Below are 24,098 nucleotides of genomic sequence, written 5' to 3' on the forward strand. Positions count from 1 at the left end.
GACCTCTATCTCATCGTCGTCCGCATACCCATAGCAATATACAACGTATGGCTACGATATAAATTGCTATGGTATAACCCTTCAAGTCAGTGGTTCTCAACCTTTTTTTTGACACGCCTCCCTTTATGATAGTGAAAAATTTCGCGCCCCCCTTATCGTCAAATCACAAAATCCAACCGGGATGCTAGCAACTCCAACAGATTGTTTGATAGCATGGAAGGTCATGACTGTTGACGAGAGAAATAAAAATATGAAATTCGGTCTATATATAGAGAAACACACGTGAATTAGAGGTAAACCGCGCACAGCGCGAAAATTTGTTCAGTTGACCGCTTCTTCGCGCCCCCTTCAGATGCTTTCACGCCCCCCAGGTTGAGAACCACTGCTTCAAGTACACGGGGGGGGGGGGGGGGGAGCGCCACTCCGTGAAAATTTCTGAAAAGAGGCGCTGGACGAAAAACGACCAAGACCCACTGCTGTCGTCAATACATATATGTACCTTGGCTTGTTACAAGCTTCCAACTTCGGTCTGTGACTATTATCTCCGACTATCTGTAACTATTAAATACTTCAGAGTGATTTTTATTTGTAATGATTTCCACGTCTACTTCAAGTAGTGTTGAAATATTTTGAATATCTCCAAGTAGCCGCCGGTTCTATTATCCGATCCAATCAAAATACACGAAGTACAGAAGTTATTCACGAGATAGCTTGGTAACTGTGACTGATTTACTCCGATATCGAAAATGATATCAGCTTTTATACTGTTAACAATTGGCCAAATAAGCCTATTCATATTCAGGTCCATGTTAGGGTTGTGTTGGAGTAGTGATACACATTCTTCCACGATAATGGCAGCCGATGTCCCAATTGAAACCTTACCTGCACATATCGTGTTTACATGCGGAACGTGACTCAATGGCAGCACACAGATGGAACGTGAGTTATAATTTGTCCGTTCCCGACTTCGACAGAAAGTGACTTCATCGCCATAATTTTCTGAACTGTTCCTCAGCGTAGGCTCGTCGGAACCATCCCTTTAAGAATATGCACCATCCGTAATTACTCATTTATAAGATTAATGTAATCTGCAACACATTCATATGATATGACGGATAGGCTACCTGTGAATAATATATTGGTTTGGGCGTTCGAACAAAATTGGTCGTCTTGTAGTAGGCTACTCATAAAATGTGTATACGTAAAGCGGTGGGTTTTAAACGGTCTGGTAGAGTGTCGAATATTGATGTAACTACAAGATGTTCAACAACGAGGTATTGGTGATTGTAAACGTAATGTACTATATATAAATACCGACGTTTGATTTTGTCTGGTACCGGGTATCGGACCGATCAGCAAATATTTCCGAGTTGACTGCTCGCCCAATTATATGGGGAAGTCGCTGTTTTGCGCTGACGTCATAGGACGGCTAGCGATTGTGTTGAAAATGCGATCAGGTTTACACGAGCCTATCTGTGTGGCGGCTCAACAGATCCTGCAGCTCGCAAGTGTGAATAAAGGATTATGTCAAACCTGTTGTAACGAATTACGTAGTCCTACAATGGTCACTGGCGATTGGCCAACCACGTTATGTTCATCATTTGTCCTGGTACTGCGTTAAGCAAGTTATAACCGTGAATGTAATCGCTTCATATGGAGTGTTCGCACATTATACATAAATGTATGGGTCCAGTTCTGTCTTAATAGAGACTAAGGGGTGATTGAAACAATCATGGGAAGAAGTTAGCATCAAAGATTGCTAGTCATAAATTACATTTCCATGATAATGCGGCATATAAGAAGGTCTTGATGTTGGTGTCGCCCCGATCAAAGACACTGTCCTTGAGTGTTACAGAGAGTATTCCTTTTTCGTTCTCCCTTCATCTTCAAAAGTTATTGACTTCCAGAAGCTATCATTTGGTTTTTGAATTATGTGTGCAAGAAATTTACCTTGTTGGCGACCAATGACTGATGAGATTCTTATCACTAAGGCTTCACTAAGGCATCACTAAGTATTCGCCATTTTTCGCAAAAAGTGTGTGTAGAAGACATCAAGGGCTGTTGATTGATTTTCCGAGAGAGACCATACGCGGTATAGTCAGATGTGAGTCGACTTCACACAGTGGCATTACCGTCCTAAGTGACGATATTATAAGGCGGCGGAGCGCGGGATTATTCTACTATCGTCGAAGGAGGCAGGACTCCAAAACCCCCACCTATAGTACGAATAAGAAGCAGGGTTGTAATGACTCGATTCATGACTCGACTCGAGTCCGACTCGAGTCACGATTTTCTGATGACTCGACTTGACTCGAGTCATCTTTTTCAAATACGGAATTGACTCGACTCGACTCGAGTCAATCTGTGTATTGACTCGACTTGGACTCGAGTCATTGCGCATGACTCGTACCAAGTCATTGACTCGAGACTCAGACGGCCAAGACCGACATTTCATTGTAATTTCGAAGAATTGTGAAGCAACCACCCTTCTGGGATTTCGTCTGATTGATACTGGTACTTGAAAATGCGACCAGAATCTGCTAAAAGTGAGAAAAATTAGTATATTATAAATGCGAAACATTCGATATCACCAAATATAGTTATATAAAGTGAGTTTAACAAGACTTTAACTGGAAACTGAGCAGTCAACTTAATGACTTGGACTCGGATTCGAGTCATAATACCATGACTCGGACTTGACCCTCTGATCGATGACTTGGACTCGGACTTGACTCGGTGATGAATTGAAAATGACTCGACTTGACTCGAGTCAAAACAATAAAAGTGAATTTGACTTGTGACTCGGAGCATTGTGACTTGGTTACAACCCTGATAAGAAGTCTCCAAGGATCAACCGCGAGGTGAAGGGCAACTACCCTTGCATATCCGTCCAAATGGTATTAAGCGTATGTTTGTAAATTCATTTCCAGTCGCCGCTGATTACCCTCTACCCATTCATTCATTTTATTTCCGTCTTTAATTGGGGGTTCGTCGTCTATAACCGTAGTGGTAAATCCACCTGCTGCAGTGCGGCTTGAGTTGGAAGACGACGGAATAGTTTCAAAATAACATCCCAAAGTGACACAGTTGCTACTACGTTTCGCTGGCAATAACAATCGGTTATGGAATATCACATGCTGACAGATTACATAACAATGCAAAGGGATAATGCATGCACAGTATACACAGTGATAATATTTTTTTTATAAAATGATATACGTACAGGCAATCTGCGCGTCTGTTACAATACATACGTCCTGCAACGCACTGGGACCCATCAGAACATGGGAATTGGTCGCGTGAACATGATGAACCTAGAATACAAAGATAACGCCTGTATCTGTTACATATTGGAGGCAAATTAAGTCAAAAACATATCAACTATATATAAATCAGTGCGTTTCGAGGCACAATTGCATCGCGTGCGATGTGGGTCGTGCCAAAAAGACAATCAATAAGACCGAATTCAATGAAATCACACACATCGATGCTTACGGTTACGCCGTAACTGATAATTGCAGAGATCACGACCCACTCATGACAGGATGCAAGGGTAGTAGAAATAGCTAATGGTCCATCTTTGTTGTTGGTATTTAAATATGGGGATCGGATACTATAGCTATTTTAGCATTGTCTAAAGATTCTTGAAAATCCGTTAACAGTTACAATTCTCTGCCGATGAGGAGAAGAAATTAGGTGATGATTGCAAAATAGTAAACCGGTTTATATGTCAGTATGAGACGTAAGCGTTAGTAGAGTGTAATTACGACAGGGTGACTGTCCGGTAGTTTTTGGATCAAATAACTACCGTTGAGTAACAAGTCATTTCGAGTCACCGCAAATTTTGACTGGAGTCACGTCATGTCGTTTCCAGTAATTGCCGAGCTAGTCACGAGCCGAGCAAATTTTTAACGTCACGCGAATCAAGAAATTCATCTGGATATTTCCGATATCGAGCCAATATGAAGTAAACAAATATTTGCAGTTTGTATCGTTTCGATATTGTTCAGATGGAGATACATGTGCAAGTTGGCTAGACCAATGCTCTTCAACCGGGTGTATCGTACACCCTCAAGGGCAGAGGTGGACAACCTACGACCCGCATGCCTCATGTGACACTCAACACGGTTTTGTTTGACCTGCGAAAGCCACAAACGTAGTAAAAATATTTATAAAATGCGTAATAAAAACCAAATTACTGTGGGAACTTGATTAAACATTTTTCCTAATATATTCCATCATGATAATGATAAGTTATATCCTTACTATAGTATTTCTTTATTTCATTGATGGCTCGATAGCCCGACCTCGAGGACCATGCATTTTGATAGTTTTCAATTGCTAAACATAACAGAAAGAGAAGCGTAAATGACTTAATTTGGACTACGGGTGTGATTTTAGATTGGCATCACGAGCAGGTTTGTTACTTTTAGTGCTGTATTTGGAAAAAAACGATTCGCGAGTGTGGTAGATAGATTGGTTCTTTGTGTGTATAGAAGTACTTATATTTATAACATACACATTTATATATATGCGTTTTTAAAGGTAACACGATTATGATGCTTTCAGCATCGTGTGTCCTGGAGTTGAACCAAAAGTGCAAACAGCAAATTTATGAACAGATCGCTGCTCACAGACTCAAATTTACAGCCAGTTCTCAGAATAGGGACAACCGACTTTCATCCCTAATGTGACAATGAAGGCGACCAACTTATAAATCCTAGTCCGTATTTCTCACGCGTGTCCGTTATCGTCAAATCAACGTTGGGTTTGTTTTAAATGTACAAATACGTATGTCTTATTTCCATGTCGTCGGTCACTCTATCATGAAAAAACATTATTGAATTTTGGCTTAGCATCGCAATTTCACATATAGTGTGGCCCGCGAATGAATTCAAATGTTGAATACGGCCCGCGAGCTGAACAGTTTGCCCGCCACTACTCTAGCCTGCACCATATCCCGAGTGTCCTTGCATTATGATCCCCACCGTACAAATGCGAAACGCAGAGGAATGTGATGCGCCGCATAAAGAAATGCCAAGTTGGAATCGCAATCGTCTCACAAATGCCGGGTTTTCTGGTACGTTTAGTCGATTCCAATATATTTTGACTATACCTACAATCCTGATAAGAGGTCAAGAAATAACAAAATGCAACAAAGGGAATTTTTAAAAACAGAAGCTGCATCATCATTAATTTTGTGGTCAATATTTTCGAAGACACGTGCCCCATCATTTCTACCAGTTAATCCTATCACGTGGGCTGAGAATGGATAGATATTGGAGAGTAATATCTGAAACTTTAAATATTATCGACAAAATTAAATACCAGAGTCGAAATTGTTTTGGGCTGTGCGAGACCATGCAGGCAAGGTATATCTCATAAAGATCGTGATGGCACACAACACCACGAGGGCTCTCCGCGGTGCGAAATTCGCAGTAGCCAATTTAACACCAATATTTGGTGTCCTGATGGACCATGACGACTCTACACTGGAATGCGACCGTATGTTATATGTGTTATCGAAATGCGGCCATGAATTAGGTTAAGCACCCTTGGATTAGGCTTACTACAGAGGCTGATGATATTGCTAACGGGGTGTAGTGCATGCAAAATAATAAAATTGTATCATTCGATGTAACCAACGTTATTGACTGAAATGCGGATGGCAATTGAGGTAATTCCAACTCTAATTTTTTTCTTAGATAGCGGTACTGACGGACTTAACCATAACGAGAACCTAAACAACAATTGAATGCAACAAACGTATACAAGACGGGTTCATTGTCAGTGACTCTCAAGGTTCGAGAGGATTTTCTCAGTAGTAGATTTGATGACTTTAGATAATTGAATCGAAAAAAGTTGCCTCCGAATCACGAAACGTTCCATATTTATCATACGTCGAGACCGAGCTAAATCCAATTCGAGTCAAATCAGGTCCCTGGAAAAATGACTCGAGTAATCCCAAAACTGCTGTCATGTCGATCACGTGTTGTGTAGCTATATACATCGATATACTAAAAAAAGCTTCTCATTGACACAAAAAAATTTTTACCATCACAAAGTATTTCTTCTTGTGAGACAAGAGTCAACGGTAAAACGCAAATAAACGATTTCCCTCGGCCTCGACAAAACGTAGTGTCGCGATCATACGATCCGTTGGATCTCTTCAGCGGTGGTTCGTCTGATCCATCACTTAACATTTAGATACAGTGAATGTAAAGGGATAAGACTCTTATATAGTTCAATACCCAATCTATACCTACATGCAATCTGGTTTGCCATCACAGAAAGAAAATATTGGGATGCATTTCGCGCCATCAAAGCAGGAAAACTCATCGTCTTTGCATGACACACCTGTCAACACAAATGCACCAAAACCATATCATCATGTACTATAGTCATATTTGGTGACATAATTGTTGATATACAATGTTCTATCTAATTCTCTACTAGTTGCTGACGATTACCCCGGACGAGTGTCAGCCAAAAATATTCGGGTTCATTTCAATATGAATATACTATTCTATTATATGCTATGGTACAGGGGTCACCAACCTTTTTTGCAACCAAGAGCTACTTTTTGGTTACTGATTGAAGCGACGGGTTACCATTTACTCCTGAAGTTTACCCGTGCCAGACTGAATGTCGGCTTCGATATTCATGGCACTTGGCAGGAATATTATCACATTGCGGTAAGAGAGTCATTCAAATCAAAACATATTATGTCAACTAACTAGCCAATAAGGATTTTAGGAAATCATGAATTCTTCGCACCATGTTACAACAACAGTGAACTCAAATTTTAAAATAAATCTTGTCACGCTTTAGACTGGACGTCATGTTACCTGTTTCTGCATCAGCCAGTGGGATGCCTGGCATTGCACGTTATCAACTAGTGCGCTATACTCTGGTATGTAACTTGACACTGCAACTCTGAGTGAGTGTTCAAGATGTGCATTAGTCAGGCGTGTTCTGTGTTTGTTTTTGATGAAGTGCACGTGCGTAAAGGATGATTCAAAACGATAAGTTGAACTAAACAGGCACCAAAAGTACGCTGTAGCCTGGTGGGCTTTGAGGTGGAGGTCATTCGGCAGTGTTACAATTTCAATCTCCAACTGTTCAGCATCCAGACATGACAGATTTCATTATACCGGACAGCAGCAACGATTACAGAAAGTTAGAGACATAGGTACTGAACTGCGTTGAGTACAAGAGAAACACGGTGTGTAAAAACACGCAATACGTAATTGACGTACAGATATAGAAAATCTGATAGTACTTCACGACTATCTGCTACCGAATTGTAATGTTTTTTACTACTTAGATATTGTCCTTGACGTCGAGCTACCATAACGGAGCCCTCCGCCATTTCAAGAAGACCGTCGATGGCATTCCTCATGTCACCTGTATAGGCAGTGAGTCGTATCTTACGTCTTCGATATCTAGTGATTCTATTTCTTATTGTAATAGAGGATATTTGATATCATCATTGTAAGTGTTTATATATATATATGTATTGTCATTTTTAAGTTACATGTTAGTGTGATTTAAACAAGAATAGCTAAATCAATCAATTTATATATTTAAAATCTCACTGGTAATGATCTGACTAATATTGGTAAATGCTTCTATTCGATCTATTTTTGTAACAGGCTCGCGGGCTACTCATTTGGTTCTCGCGGGCTACCTGGGGCTCGCGGGCACCGCGTTGGTGTCCCCTGTTATAGTATATGAACAATGGTGTAGGCAGGCTACTTTTTGCTTGTTCAACGTGCCCACTTCCCAGTGTTGTCATAGACTTTTCAACACAGAATTCCTCCAACGTGTGGTAAATGCATATGAAAGCTTCAGAATGATGGCAGCTATTGTGATACCTCATCAAACTAAACGTGGTCTCTCGTCAGTATAGCGAAGTACTTCTAATTTGTGGACTACTCAAGTATATTATGTGGCTTTTCACAGCGTGATGAGGTCGATACGTTTCAGATCACTTTCACTCATACAGTTGCTTTGGAACGACAGGATCCCAAAGTGACCAATAGCTGCGAAAAATGCTCACGAAAAACTAATCGATGTCAAATTAACGATAGCAACAAATAATTGTTCAACATTATGATAGACAGTTGCAGTGTTACATTCTGTCGAAACAGTGGTAACGAAGCCTACATCTCACCGTCGCAAAGTATTCCCGATAGCGGCTTACGACTCGCAGGTAACAAACAGACTAGTCGACCTTTTCCGGATCTCCAAGGCCCGCGACAAAAAGTAACATAGCGACTGTATGATGAATTGAAGTTCCTCAAAGGTGGTTCGTCCGACCCATCACTTAACATTAGAAAATCATCAGGTAATTGTGACTGGTTAGCATTTAGGTGTTTAAACTGTTTAGTGACGCCACCTCACATAAATCGCTTTCCCCCTGTCTTTTCTAAGTTTTGCTTGCACATACCAGGTATTGATGGAGTATTAGTAAGTCTCGAGAGTATCATATGCTTAGTGCCATCACTCATGCATTGTGACTACAGTGCAACGTCAACAGTGGAATTCTAATAGAACTGGGGTCATATTTCGGTTCAAAAAGCTCACTCATTTGAACGCAGTATTGTTGGGCTGCTAAGAGAATTCGCGGAGTCCAAGACGGGCTAGTAATCTCGCAGCATGTAGCTGCTGGCTAGGCATGTAGCAGTAAATGTAGAGACTTAGAGACTCAATTCCTTTTTTTACAACCGTAGGAAAGCAATCTTCGAAGTAAAAAAATTCGAAAATCACCCTAATATTTTTCAATGTTTATGTTGAATTTCCTTTGCTGATGCCGCCTCATGCCAGTGAGTGGTGGGTAAAGTGCCTTTGAATGGTTTGTATCAAGTTGATGACGTTACTGTTGCATTGTTCCCAGTGTGGCACAAGGATTCATCAACTGGACTAGTTCTAAGAGGTCCCTGACAGGCCAGTCACGAAACTGTAACTATAAAATTATATTTTCTTCATAACCTCAGCTCTTATTTATGTCTTACGTCCTAATTTGGTCTTATTTTTTCTCTATGAAGTGGATTTTCATGCAACAACCGGTATACTAGATCGCAATATGAGGCCATGTCGTATTGATAACCTTTCTCAGTCACCAACTCTTCAGATTGCAATATGAAGGGATCCTAGCAATTACAAAAATGATCCTGAGTTCTGCGCTAGAACAAAGGTTATGAATCACTAGTGTAGAACACGCCTAGATTCGCTTGCGAACATCCGAATTTTCAAGGATCTCATACCGAACAGGAACGTAAATTGAACGTTAGTACTATTCTTGTTAGGCACTGCGAATAATCCATTTCCTATTATGGCAATTCTCGCCACAAAGAAGTTTCATTATCATGGTCACCACGACGAGAGAATTCTGTCAAGATTTTCGGGAGATAATTACGCAACAGATAGGCTACCCGAGTAAATATATGACGAGAAAGCATAGCCGATATGCAAGGAAGCGATTACTATATCACCTGCTTACCTGCAATCAGGATTTCCGTTGCAAAACATCCAGTTCGGGATACATTGCGAGCCATCCGAGCATAGGAACTCGTCAGTTTCGCATGACGAACCTTGATAAAGTTTGATACATATTAAGGACGAGTTCTTTAACCTTGGTTAAATTTACCCTATTAGTGATTGGCAGGGCGATTATTTTTGACATGCCAAAAAAAGTCAAAATTTTGTCAAAATTGTTTCCAAAGTCCAAATATTTTTGCAACCTGCATTTCGTTTGCATCTTAGATTTTGCACGGTCGGTGAAGTTATCATTTGATATCTTACGGCTTGTAGCCTACTTCATAGGCATACCGCTGTAGACGGCCCATTGTCTGCTCATTGTGAATCATAAACATTCAAATGAAACAGATAGCTTGACATGGTTTATGTTCTCATATCAAGAAGAGCATGATGTAAAATTGTGATGTAGACACCATTGTCAGAATGAAGCAACACGGTGTGTCTGCAGCAGTGTACGCACAACTTCAGTGTTGTCAACCAACAACTGTTGCTGTTGAACGTTCTTTCTCCATTCTTGGCAAGCTACTTAGTAAGGACTGACCCTTTCTATCCGAGAATGTAGGAAAGTTTCATTCATTGTACTAATACAAATTTTAATGATTTCTACAATAATACGTGATGTAACTGATTGAATTCTTCATAGGGCCTGATTTCGTTAAATTGAAGTTTTTTAATGTAAACATTTGCCAGCTTTCGAGTCATTAAAGTTTTTCAAGCCAAGCTATTTCGAAAGGACAGATATTTCCAACCAGAAATGACGATACGTAGTACAATTCTAACATTATGTGGAAAACACCTAATTTGCATACGTTAGGTCAAAATTTGGTCAAAATTCAGTTTTTTAGGGTCGAAAAATGTCAAAATTATAATTTTTTAGGTCGAAATCTTCCGTTATTTAGGTCAAAAAAATCGCCCTCGTGATACTACTACTTACCATTTACAGCACTAAAATAAACCAATTTGACAATACTTAGCTGTTAGGACAGAACATGAAGGAAGAATAGAAGTTGTCTTGCGAAAACTCGTTTTCGTCGTCCTACGCTCTACTCAACATGAAAGAATTGATTTGGCAGAAACCACCACGCCATGGACTACGAGAATCTAGCACAGCAGTGTCATGGATAGAGGATCCGGGAATACTCTTTCGATTAAATTGAAAACATCCTACCGTCACAAATATCATCTTGAAGCGACACGAGATTAGGTGGTAGCTCGCAGATTGAACGCACATGATCAGTGCTAACATAACGAGCTCTTCGTCGACAAAATGTAGATTTCTGCACGTAATCATAGCTGGAGTTTCTCAAAGGTGGTTCGTCGGACCCGTCACTAAAATATGATTTGGTCTTATTTTTTCCCCATCAAGTGGATTTCCATGCAACAACCGGTATACTTGATGGCAATATGAGGCCATGGCGAAATGAATAACACTGGTCGAGATGATGTTTGTTTTTAGGCCGAAATTATGACTATTAAGTCAATTTCTGTACGCTGATTGCGAATATGAGTCGCTCCTTTCCTATCAAGTCAAGATTTTTTATAATCTGTGAGTTAAAATTTTGCATTTCAGTGCTAAAGACAGCCTGTTCTGTGACGTATTCCTTGTTGTTGGGTCATAGCTATAGCCATTGTGACGTCATCAGAGTGGGTTAAATTACTCAAGTAGAAGTAGCGGCGTCAATTTCTACTCAAGTAAAAGTACAAGTAACTATTTAGAAGTATGTAAAAAATAAGTATTCTAGGCCCAGTTTTTAAAAGCAGTTTCAATTAAATAATATTTTCTTCCTTCCAAAACATCACAAGACTGCGATACAATGAAACGATGGGAAGTCGTCAAAACGACTTGGCATAGTCTTTGAAATCAGTCACATAACTGCGCCTAGGCGATGTAAAGAAGATGAATTCACAGCACACTGAATGAAATAAAGGGACATTGAGGCTGTGAAGCATTTGAAAACAAAAATCCTTAGCATTTGGAGAAATCCTCATGGACGTGGAAAAGATTGCTACTTTTGCTCATTTTTTTGGGATTCAATATCAAAAATCAACATAAAATTCAATATCCAATTTGACTTGCGAAATACGACCGATTCCTCATGGGCCAGATGTCACAATTCCATTGCCTTCAAAATTTTACCAACAGTTGAAGAAGATTCTCGCGGTGAAGAGTCTTTGTCTGAAGAATGTTCTCGGCATCAGTGTGATGGTGATCAGCAGCAACATAAAGTTGAATCAAGCTAAACCAAATACCATTGCCATAAATTCGAATTTGCCAAATTAATCTGCTCTTATTGTAGGTTCCAGAATAAAAGCCAAACATATACTTGGCACTGATACCACTGTTGCTTGGTATATGCATATATGAATCGTGATAGTGATTACACACGGTTCTTTGCCTCCGAACCGTCTTCAGTCTATTGTGTCGATGTTCAAGGTCTCATAGAGACATTACGAACTGTGAATTGCACCACTTTTGCACCTCTTCTCTTATGCCTAAAAGCTGTTTTGTCGCACAATGCAAATCAATGTGCTTCTATCCATGTAGCTGGTACAACTGGCATCAAGGAGAATTACGAGAATATGAAAATTTTGATTTCAAATTTGGAATATAGTACACAAACGTGTAAAGTTTCCGTTGAATTTGAACTCATAAATATGCTACTGGTTCAACTGTCTAGAACTACAAGGTATCCTTGTTTTATGTGTGAATGGGACAGTAAAAATCATTGAATTAAACGTAAGTGGCCGATGAGGAAGTATATTACACCAGGCGTTAAATTGTTTCAGAGCCTGCTCTTATCGACACATCTAACGTTGTATTTCCACTATTAAACATTACACTGGATATGATGAAAAAGTTTTTAAAAGCTCTTATCAAAGAGAGTGCACGTTCTAAATACATTTACGAAAGGTGACCTAACCTGAGTTAATTCAGTAGAGGGTGTATTTGTAGGACCTCAAATCAGAACACTCAGCAAATCCCATTTTTTCTTATTAGGTATGAAGGCGGATTTGGAAAAAAATACCTGACCCTCTTTCATTGAAGTTGCATCTAAATTTCTTGGAAATACCAAGGATCCTGACTATTTGGAGGATTTAGTTTAAGATATTACCACCTCATATCCAATAAAGTAAGTTGAGAGCTTTGTAGGATGTGTTTGGTATCATATACGGATCGAAACGGGCATAAACACCGTCAATACGGCCGTTTTTGAGCAAAATTTTTATTCGAGTTTTGCGAAAAATAGTGACGTGATGAGTGAATTCGGACGGAAAATTCGGAATCAGCATCGTCAAATTAGGCACACTCAATTATTCGTTCTAAAACACACAAAAAAAGTTGAAAAATGTCGACCATTGTAACCTTTCTTAGTCACCAGCTCCCCAGATTGCAATATGAAAGGATCCTATAGCAATTACAAAAAAGATTCCGAGTTCTGCGCTGAAACAAAGGTTATGAATCACTGGTTTAGAACATGCCAAGATTCGCTTGCGAACTTCCGAATTTTCAAAGATCGCATACCGAACAGGAACGTGAATTCGTACTATTCTTGTTAGGCGCTGTAGATAATCCATTTGCTATTATGGCAATTCTCGCCACAAAGAACTTTCATTATCATTATCACTACGACGAGAGCATTCTGTCAAGATGTTGGGAGATAAATAGGTGAGATGTGGTACTGATGGATCACTGGGACCAAAAATACTTGAAAAACTCTATATGATAATTCTATGATTACACTCCGTGAGCTTGTATACAATTGCCTGCTGGCAAAATCTTTCCTCACATACAAAAAAATTCGACGTGCGCGAGCTATGGGGTCTCTGACAGATGTTTTCTGTTTTGGGTGGTGTAAACTAAATTTCGATCGACGCATACATTTTTGTCTGTAACCTTCAACACGAACAAACCAGCAATCATTTTCAGAGTGAAGTGTAGAGCTTGTATCAGGCTATATAATGGCACATACTATTTTATTCAAGACCTTCCTTGGGTGGAATTTTTTTCGATTCATGTATAAAATTCGTAGGGTGGGGACCGATGATACAATAGCCAAATCAGGCAAAATAATCAAGCATACTGATCATGGAACAACTGAAACATGCCCACGTACAGAAAATCTTTATGTATAATAATTTCATGTGATGTTTTATCGCTATACCGAGGTATTTGAAAGTCAAAATGTCGATTTTCGGTCAATATGTATGTACCCTCAAATTTTAAGTTCGAGCCTAAATCGAAACGTGATTTTATGGCAACATTTAAGTTATTATTTATTCTATTTTTGACGGTTGCGACCAAACATTCTTCTTTGGCTTGCTGTAGCTTAGATTATAATACACAGCACGAAACGTTGTCACATCTGCATTTTTGAGAGTATGTCTCATAGTTCCTCGGGTCGTGTGCCATTGGACCCACCAGGTGGGGACCGGTGATACGTTCGAGCAACACATTTTGAACGCTCATAAATGTTCTTTAAAAAGACGGATATTCATGTATGTATGCACGATAGGTATCTCTTGTATCAAGGTGCTGAGTCAGCAAAATATATGCTGTTTTCGGCTGAACATTTTGAGACCAGCGATCATTTTCAAATTTAGATCCATCGGTACCACATCTCCCCAACGCTACAGTTAGGCTACCCGAGTGAATATATTACGAGAAAGCAAAGCTGCCTTGTAAGGAAGCGATTACTACATTAACTGCTTACCTGCAATCAGGATTTCCATTGCAAAACATCCAGTTCGGGATACATTGCGAGCCATCCGAGCATGGGAACTCGTCAGTTTTGCATGACGAACCTTGATCGAATTTGATACATATTAAGGACGAGTTCTTTACCTTGGTTAAATTTACCCTATTATTGAGAGGTTATTAATACTTTCCATTTACAGCAATCAAATAAACCAATTCGACAATACTTAGCTCTTAGAACAGAACCTAAAGGAAAAAGAGAAGTTGTCTTGCGAAAACTCTGTCTCATTGTCCTACACTCTACTCAACATGAAAGAATTGATTTGGCAGAAACCACCACGCCATGGACTACGAGATTCTAGCACAGCAGTGTCATTGATGGCGGATTCGGGAAAACTCTTTCGGTTGAATTGAAAACTTCCTACCGTCACAAATATCATCTTGAAGCGTCACGAGATTAGATGGTAGTTCGCAGATTGAACGCACATGAACAGTACTATGATCTCTTTGTCGACAAAATGTAGCGTTCGGCGCGTAAGCATAGCTGGAGTTTTTCAATGGTGGTTCGTCGGACCCGTCACTGAAACATAGCATTTACAAACTAAATCAACGATTTTTTCATCGTCTCTGTTATTTAGACAATTTTGTCAGATCGATGAATGCATCGCAGTACATATTCAAGATATCGTACCTAAAGGTATAATTGCCACAGTCCTGAAGGATAGATGAGGATGAGTTTTTTATCACCGTCCTATTTGGTTTAAAACTTTTGATTGATTTTTAAACATGTTAATCGGTGCGGTGTGGTGTATTTCAATTATACTTTCACATACCAGAGAACTAGCTTACCTGGTAAGTAGTGTTGGTTATGCTGAATTCTAATAGCAAACAAGCTAGACCTACCGAGTGTGAGCTGGTATATTGTCAAGGCCGGAATGAAAATTCCCTGCACAGCAGCAGAGACACGGTTTATACTAGATTGCAGAATACCAAGTGCACAATAACGCAAAAGTTGGAACACTAACGTTTGATGTCTAGCATAATCATCAATCATATTACAACAGCCTAATTTAACTGCATACATGGCGTGGAATACGTGGGAGTGAATGACTAGTACATGGAATATTTCTCGTAGACCGAGGCATGGGCTGGACTGGATATCCGGCCGAAGTCGACACGGATCCGCATACGTATTTTTAAAACGGTCAGAATCGCTGTTCAGGCTATATGAGAATTACCATCGTGACTACCAACCACACGTCCGTATAGCCTTCCATACAAAACTGTTTTCGTCAAGAAACCTGTAATTTTTTATCGGCATGCCTATTTTGTTGCAATGTCGATACATGACCTGAACGATTGCCGCATGCCCGTATGATGTAATGTGTTTACCCGAAATAGGTAGTCTTAGATCAGGGGTGGGCAAACTACGGCCCACGAGAGTCTAAAGAAACCGTAAAAATATTGATAAAATGCGTACTAACAATCGAATTAATGCAGGGACTTGATTATACTTTTTCTTAGTATATTTCACCATGATAATTCCAAGGCAGTGGTACTGAAACGGGGGGGGGGGGCTTGGGGACGTGAAAGCAACTGATGGGGGGGGGGACGAAGCTGAGCTCAACTGATATCGTTTTCGCGCCCGGCGCGATTTACATCCAATACATAATTATTGCTCTATATTTAGTCTGAATTTTATATTTAAAAATTTCTCATCCACAGTCGTAACCTTCCCTTCCATCAAACTATCCGTCAGGTTTGCTAGCATCCTGGGTGCGTTTTGTGATATGACGATAAGGGGGGCGCGAAATTGTTCACCATTACAAGGGGAGGGGCGTGTCTTAAAAAGTTTGAGAACCACGTGGTAGAAAAGTACTGTTCTAAGGTAAATACTTCCTATATTATTTTTTATGTTTAATTTCTGGCACGACAGCTCCATGTCAATGCCGACGCAGTTTGAAAGGTTTCAACTGCTTGACATCAGAGAAATCCTAAACGAGATTGACATAATTCGGATCACGAGTGTGATTTCAGATTGGCCACCCCAGTTATAATTATTTCTGTGATGTGCTTGTAAAAAACGATTCGCGCATATCTTAGGTGGATTCGTTTTCTGTATGCGTAAAATTGGGGTATTTATATTTTATCTACACATATTGAAAACGTGTTTGAAGCTAACATGGTTATGATGCTGTGAGCATTGTGTGTCCTGGAACTGAACCAAAAGTGTAATTAGTAAATCTATGAACAGATCTCTGCTCACAGATTTAAATTTCAGTCATGTTCTAAAAATCTGGACAACCGACTTTGATCTCTATATTTTGACAAATTGGTTATTGAGGTCGACTAGCCCATGAAATCTCGCAACTAAATGTTTCTGAAGCGTGTACGATATAATCAAAGCAGTGTTAAACACTTATTATCTCCATGTCCTCGCTACCAATATTGCGTTTCGGTTTATAATCTGGATTTTATATAGTGCGGCCCGCGAATGGATTCAGATATTGAATGCGGCCCGCGAGTTCTAAAGTTTGCCCACCCCTGTCTTAGATTGTCATATCGGAGTTTTTTTGATCGGATATTGATCATTTCATGAATCCGGCTCATGAAATACCTTCGTGTTACAAACGTTCAAAAATTTGAAATTGTATGGCTCGGGACGTGCTATTTTAAGAAATATTTACATGCGTGTCTGTCTTTGGTTGGGATTGCTACGTGCACTCAACAAACATCTTGGTGTTGAAGTAGGTCAAACTAAATCCAGTGAATGTGACATTACAGCTTGACACTTGCTATTCAGGTAGCAATTGAAACAATAAATCAAGTGTCAGTGCCCAGCTCAATGAAGTAAAATTTACATTACAGTTGCAGACTTTGAATACATGGAAATAATTGGGAATATTATTGTTCTTGGTTACATTTTAGGTATAGCGCTACCATACGTCCTCTTTTTAGAGGATTTGTCATCTTTTTCCAATAAATTGAAAGTGTCCTCGGAGGACGCCTAAATGTCCTCTTTTTTTGGAATTTGCGAATAAAAACTCGACTCCGTCGCAGCGAACGTCAGAGTTTCGTAAAAAACGGGTAAAACGGAGCTGAGCCATAATGATGACCTATTTTTTTAGTCAACACAGTACTATAGGTCAAATTTTTTCGCAACAACCAGTCTTCTTCTCCGGTGCCTGAGCTTTCAGAATTTTACAAAAGAATCTTCATTTTCTTATCTCAAAATATGGTAACGCTAATGTTAGGTGTTATATGTATATGCAGCGATGGACTGATTCAAATGGGAGACAAATCTAAATAAAGTGATATTATCATTGCATACCGACAATCTTTCTTTCCATTGCAGAAGTTACCACGTGCAATGCAAGCAGAGCCATCGGAACATGGATATTCTGTCTTTAGGCAAGTCGGATCTGAATGAAATGCAACACGTAACCTAAGAAATTGAAGTTGAGTATTGTAATTACCAAAGGCTGACTAAGGATTAACCGGTGCCAATTTAATATCAATCGAGGTATATTTAGTTAATAAAGGAATGCATACACCGCTACCTATCGGCTCCTCTTCTCCGTCTCATCCGTACAAGCGGTGTCTCCGAAAAGCCTAGAATGGGACCATGATACAATTCGGCAGTTACGGAATAAAAAATGAACAAAACTAGTCCGGTGTAGTAGTAGTCGATAGAGAGAAAGAGAGAGAGAGAGAGAGAGAGTCTTTATTTTGATCCAATCAAAATACATAACAACCGACGGCAATGATGGCGGTACAGAAGAAATGCATGCACAGTATTCGGTATTAGATAGGAATGATCGATACGACCTTGAGGGTAAACTAGTCACCCGCATCGAACAGGTACACTTGACTCTATACAGTCTGGCTGTAATTGATTTAGAAACCAAAGATTGTAGACTGGTAATTATTCCCACACGCCGAGCTAATTTTGATATTGTGCATTCAATATGCTGCTTCCAAGACATTTTGGCATCAATGGTGACGCCGAGATATTTTGCCGAATCACATATGCAGATTTGTTTATGATTGATGTTAACAGTGAAATTATGAGAATTGGCAATATTAAAAATGAGCATCTCTGTCTTATCCGCATTCAAACTTAGTTTGTTTGCTTGCAGCCATCTCGACACTTTTGGGAGTTCCCAATCTACAGATGCATTCAAATCGTCGACTATGCTGGAGGTTTTAATGAGGTGAGTATCATCAGCAAATAGGGTTGCGTGGAATAAAGATGAATTAACAATGTCGTTCATGTAAATGAGGAAAAAAGTCGGTCCAAGGACTGAGCCTTGTGGCACTCCACAAGTTATGTCTCTAGTAGTCGTTCTTAATGCTCCCAGTTTAACAAATTGTTTACGGTTTGCCAGGTAGCTTTCAAGTAGAGTTGCTGCAACACCCCTGATTCCATAATGTTCTAGCTTGTATGTTAAGATTCTGTGGTTACCTGCGTCGAAAGCTTTACGGAGGTCGCTAAAAATGCTTCAGCCACTTTTTAATTGCTTGATGGTTTGTAATAGTCCGTTACAATTGATAGTATTGCATGATTGGTGTTGTGGTTTGATCTGAATCCATGCTGAGTCGAAGAGAGTACTGCATTCAACTCAAAAAAATTTTTTAGTTGGCAGTCAATCAGTTACTCGAAAACCGTGGCAAGATTTGGCAAAACAGATTTTGGTCGGTAGTTCAAAATTAGTTTTTTACAGCCTTTCTTAATCACCGGCATTACTCTGGCCGTTTTCAGTGCATCTGGAAAAATGCCTAGACGTATCGACTCATTAAAGAATATGCATATAACATCACAAATAATATTAAAGACTAGCTTCAGAAAGTGAATTGGAATGAGATGGGGTCCTACTGCTTTGTTACTTTTCATTTCAGATAATACGATCGCAACTTCTCCTTTACTTGTCGGCTCAAGAAAAATGGATTTCTGAGGGTCAGGACTCAAGTATGAAAGAAAGTCACCAGAGGAGTTTGGTATTGAAGCTGCACGATCCGGATCAATGTTGCAATATCATTGATTGAACTTTTCTCCTACTGCAAGCTTGTCCTCGATCATTTTGCCATACTCGAGTAGCTCGATGTCATCAGCACTATTGGGAGCATTACCTTTAGTTAGATTGATAATTTCTGCAATGGTTTTCCATGTGTTCTTGGGATCTTTGGAGCACTTTTCGAATCTTTTTTTGGAAGTATTCTTTTTTGGCATTTTCTTTCATACGTGTCACTTGGTCAGCATATTTTTGTACACTTTTTTGCCTTCCTCTGTGCCTTGCAGATACTATTGCTTATGCATCTAGTCCCTTGTTTTGATCGCTACTAATATGTCATGACTAGAGCGGTTTTTTTGACCTGTAAAAAAGAAAATTTTGACCTAAAAAATCAAAATTTTGACTTTTTTTGATCAAAAAAAACTTGAATTTTGACAAAATTTTGACCTAACGTATGCAAATTAGATGTTTTCCCAAATAATGTCAAAATTGTTCCAGTTACCTACATTTCCGGTTGTAACTGGCTGTCCCAACAAAGTAGTTTGCCCTGAAAAAACGTTTTTGGCCTAGAAACAGGCAACTTTGTACATATAAAAAACATTATTTTAACAAAATCTGATCCTATGAAGAATTCCAGTGGTTGCAATACGTATTATGGTGAAAATAATATTTAAAAAATTGTAGTACAACGAGAGATACTTTCCTATATTATTGGGTAAAAAGTGCATGTCCTTACTTGCCAAGGACGTTCAACAGCAGCAGTTGTTGGTTGACAACACTCAAGTTGTGCATACACTACTGGTGACACACCATGTTGCTTCATTCTGACAATGTTGTCTATTACAATTTTTCATCATGCGCTTCTCAATATAAGAATGATGCCCCAGTTAGGATATTGCGGTACGTTGACCATAATACCATGTCCACTAGGGTTATGACTAAAAAAAAAAAATTGCCTGTAGCAGGAATTGATGAACATTTTGGTATAAATTAATAAAATTATAATCATTTTGTTCAAATCGAAAAAATGTCCCGCACAAACTAACATCAATTTTCGACACTGGTCCAAATATGGAAAAAATTTAAAATTCAAAGATATTCTTTGCTACAAATTTGATCTTCAAATATATGTCCTTTTACACTTATTGTAAAGTTCATTCATCAATTTGACTTCCCTTTCTGTTATTATGTTAAAGCCAGGGACATCTACGACGGACATATCCGACTTCCAATGGGGTTTTGGGGCACTTTATCGCTGCAGGACATTCGACCGCAAAGATAGCAGCAAATAATCTTTGATATATTCTAGAGCCCGACCGATATTGGATGTTTGGGTCGATACCGATAAAACCAATATCTCACACCTTAGCCGATAACCCCAATACATTCAGCCGATATTCAAAAGAAGTTGGATGTATAGCCTACATAAGCAAATCTTCAGAGGGCATTTATTTGAATTGAACATCTTTACAGCTATTGTTACACTTGAACATGAAATGCACTAGAAAAGCTGCATCTGGACACCTGTAAAGTGTAAGCTATATGAAATATATCAATATTCTCAGTCTAGCGATCAAAGATTATAGTTTTCAAGCTTCCTTCCCCCATGTTGTGACGTCACACGCAAATTGCCGTTAATTTTTCAACTCCAATGGCCGATACCGATAATTCTTTCAAAGTGTGATATCGTCTCGATATTATCGACGAACCGATAATCGGTCGGGCTCTAGTATATTCCATCTTTAGACATCTGGTTGGAATACCAGTCTTCCTGACACGCATTCGCGATAAATAAGCATCTCCAGAGTTATTCTCTATCTGGGGAAGTGGAAGTACGCAACGCAACCCTTGAGCACCCTCTCGCATTGCGTAGAGATGGAAGTTTATGCCATTTGATCAGTGGTAATCTATACTATTTTATTTGAAAGAACGGCATGTTCTGCACATGCCATAGATAAACTTAAAATCATCTATACATCCTCGGTTTTCTAATATTTTCATCTGAAATTCGTGCTTGGTGGATTGCACCTAGTTTTCGTAGTGTTTTACCACATCATCTCCAAATTTGTAGCTGAGAGTTGGATTTCTTCAAGACGTTGGATCGAAGAACTCTAATATATGCTTTAAGAATCGATAATATGATGTTGGCAAGGCATATGAAAACCCATGCTCATCATTGCATTTCGCAGTTTCGAAACAACGCCATTCTGCCGTCCAGTATCAACAGATGCTACGGTGTCACATATGATATATGAGTTTTTCAAATTTTCCTGTACATCATATTCTTCTAAGCGGTTTTCTAGACCGCTGAAAATACCTAGAGTTGTTCTACTTTCGCCTTTTCGAACACCCAGTTTGATTTTTGCCAGACAAATTGAAATTATACGATATATACAGTCTACATCTAAAATCGGAATTAATAATTATTTATTAATTATTTAATATTGACTGTAAACAAGAACACGATAGGAATAATTCAATCTGGGCGTTCAAAATGTACCAAAATACTATTTTAAATCTTCGCAATTGGAATTGGGTCACTTAAATTCAAATCAGTAGATAAATAAATTATATAGTCTGTATCTACAAAAGAAAGCCTATCCTCCATACAGTGAAAACTGGAAATTTTTTGTGCGGGAGGTTTTTGTTCAAACAGTCTTAACTTTTGTGAGTTTTGAAATCAGGACACAAAAGCTCATCATTTGTGACTACAGGCCACACAAAATTTTGAAATTTTTTTTCTAGTCGTAACCCTAATGTCCACCTATTTGTTTTATTTGACCGTTGATGATTCAGTATGAGCAGACAATTAGCCGTTTACAACAGTAGGCCTTTAAAGTAGGCAACAAGCTGTAAAATATCAAATGATACGTTCACCGACAGTGCAAAATCTACGATACAAACAAAATAAAGACGTCAAAAAAATTTTGACTTTATGAACAATTTTGACAAATTTTGACCTAACGCTACAATTTTGACAAATTGACATGTCAAAAAAAAAACGCCCTAGTCATGACCAATCCAAGGTTTCGATTTCAAGCGTCTTGCATTGCGGTTGACTTTCCTAATTGGGAAAGATTTGTCGAGGGATGTCCGCAGTTCCACAATAAATTTTTCAAAGTGGCCATTGTAGTTGTCAATTGTGAGTGAAGGAATTTTGTATTTGTTGAAGGTATTACTGACAGTTTCAATATACACTTCAACGCCACGTGGATTTAAGGGTGTTCGTGATTCAATTTTTTAGCGCAATGTAGCAGGGCCAATTTCATGTGGCAGATGATGGGATAATGATCAGTCATATTGTGTTGGAGCACAACAGGGGACAGGTGATATTGGACAGTGTTGCAGTAGAAGTGATCTAGTAGAGTTTTGGAATGGTCAGTTATTATTGTGGGTTCAGTAATTATCTGAGCTATTGCATAGGAATCAAGCATTTCACGGTACCTTGTGCTGAAGTGGGTGGTCTTCAGCAAATCAATATTTATATCTCCCATGATAAATATTTGTTCGTTAGCTGCCGTTAGAGTTTCCAATATATTCGGGAATTCGTCAAGAAAAGTCTCTTGGTTTGTTCCTGGGTGTTGTAGATGACTGCCACTGTGAGAGCTTTCTGTACATGTACTCTGAGAAACATATATTCTACGCTTTTGGTTTCAAATTTTATGTCGGACATTATTTCATATCTCAGACTTTAGTTGATGTATAGTCCAACACTGCCAGAATTCTTTATATATGGCGAGTGTAAAAAGTCGAAACCTGTTAAGTTAACATTATCTATTGGGTGTTCGTTCAACTTGGTTTCAGAGGTTCCGATGATGGTTGGTGAGCAATTGTACATTTCAAAGGGAGGAATTTCATCTAAATTTACGTGTGCAAGTAAAAGTTCTTGAGTTGACGGGATATCACTCCTATATTCGTGGAATTGATAGATCTGAAGTTGCTCATGTATAAAAAGTTTTGAGCCATTTTTGGGGAGTGTGTTGTGTTGGCAGTGAGAGAGCAGTATCGCAGCTTATTCTATTCGAGTTTATCGAGGTCAGCCTTCGATTGAATGTGGATTCTCGGTGCGCCATCATTCTTTATCGTGTAGTATTCCCATTTGCAGTCCAGAGGTATTTGAGTTTTTTTTTCCCTTTTTCACAGTCGGCGCTTCAAAGAAAACGTCTATTCTGTAATTTGTTCAATTTTCGTTTAGGAAGAGCTGTTTCATTCCATCTTCACCAAAGTCCTTGATATCCCTTTTGGTATTTTTCACTTGGTGGAATTCTTTTTTTTTGTTTGTCTGAAAAGAATCTAGCTATAATGGGTCCTGTTTTGTCCTTATTTTTGAAGCGTACTCTATAACACTGCACAATCTGTGGCGCAGTTATGTTATCTTTCAAGGCGTTAGCTATATTCATGATAGTTTTAGGCAGATTTTCGTTTTCGGAGTGGGGAACACCATGAATTCAAGGTTGTTGTTTCGAGATTGCTGCTCCAAGTTGTCGTTGGTGCGTTCTAGGTCAGATAGTTTTTTTTGTTTAGGATACTCATAGTTGACTCAATTTTTTCGTGTTACTTGTGAGGCGAGATTTGGATTTTTTTGTTGTCCGCAAATTCTGCATTCATGAATTCAATACCAGTCTTGCAAGATTATATCTCATTCCGGAGTTCTTCTACAGCAGTATTAGATTTTTTGATGTCTTCAGCTGTCTGAAATTCTGAGACGATGTCTCGCAGTTCCTTGTTCTCTTCCTTTAATCTCTCAACCTCTTGGTTGGTCATATCAAGATCAGATTTCAAAATATCATATTGCTTTTGCAATGTCATATTCAGCTGTGTCAAACTTTTAATTTCAGTGAGCGTGT

The 24,098-nt window shown here is 39.0% G+C and overlaps 2 protein-coding genes across 3 annotated transcripts in view; both read right to left on the bottom strand.

Annotated features, from left to right (window-relative positions):
* LOC145447292 (uncharacterized) overlaps positions 1 to 24,098 on the bottom strand; it is a 272,585-nt gene that overhangs the window by 95,072 nt on the left and 153,415 nt on the right. The window lies entirely within an intron of this gene.
* The window catches only part of LOC145438050 (modular serine protease-like), an 85,839-nt gene that overhangs the window by 40,334 nt on the left and 21,407 nt on the right, over positions 1 to 24,098 (bottom strand). Inside the window, exons 3-6 of the mRNA XM_080315426.1 lie at positions 17,571 to 17,661; positions 14,665 to 14,819; positions 14,256 to 14,346; positions 8,177 to 8,328 (exon numbers count right to left, since the gene is read on the bottom strand). Coding sequence (XP_080171552.1) covers positions 8,177 to 8,328; positions 14,256 to 14,346; positions 14,665 to 14,819; positions 17,571 to 17,661 — 489 coding nt within the window. The remainder of the gene's footprint in view (positions 1 to 8,176; positions 8,329 to 14,255; positions 14,347 to 14,664; positions 14,820 to 17,570; positions 17,662 to 24,098) is intronic.

This window comes from Botryllus schlosseri, chromosome 1 (assembly GCF_051294905.1).
Source record: "Botryllus schlosseri isolate E-star chromosome 1, Bs_hap1, whole genome shotgun sequence".
Classification (NCBI taxonomy): domain Eukaryota; kingdom Metazoa; phylum Chordata; class Ascidiacea; order Stolidobranchia; family Styelidae; genus Botryllus; species Botryllus schlosseri.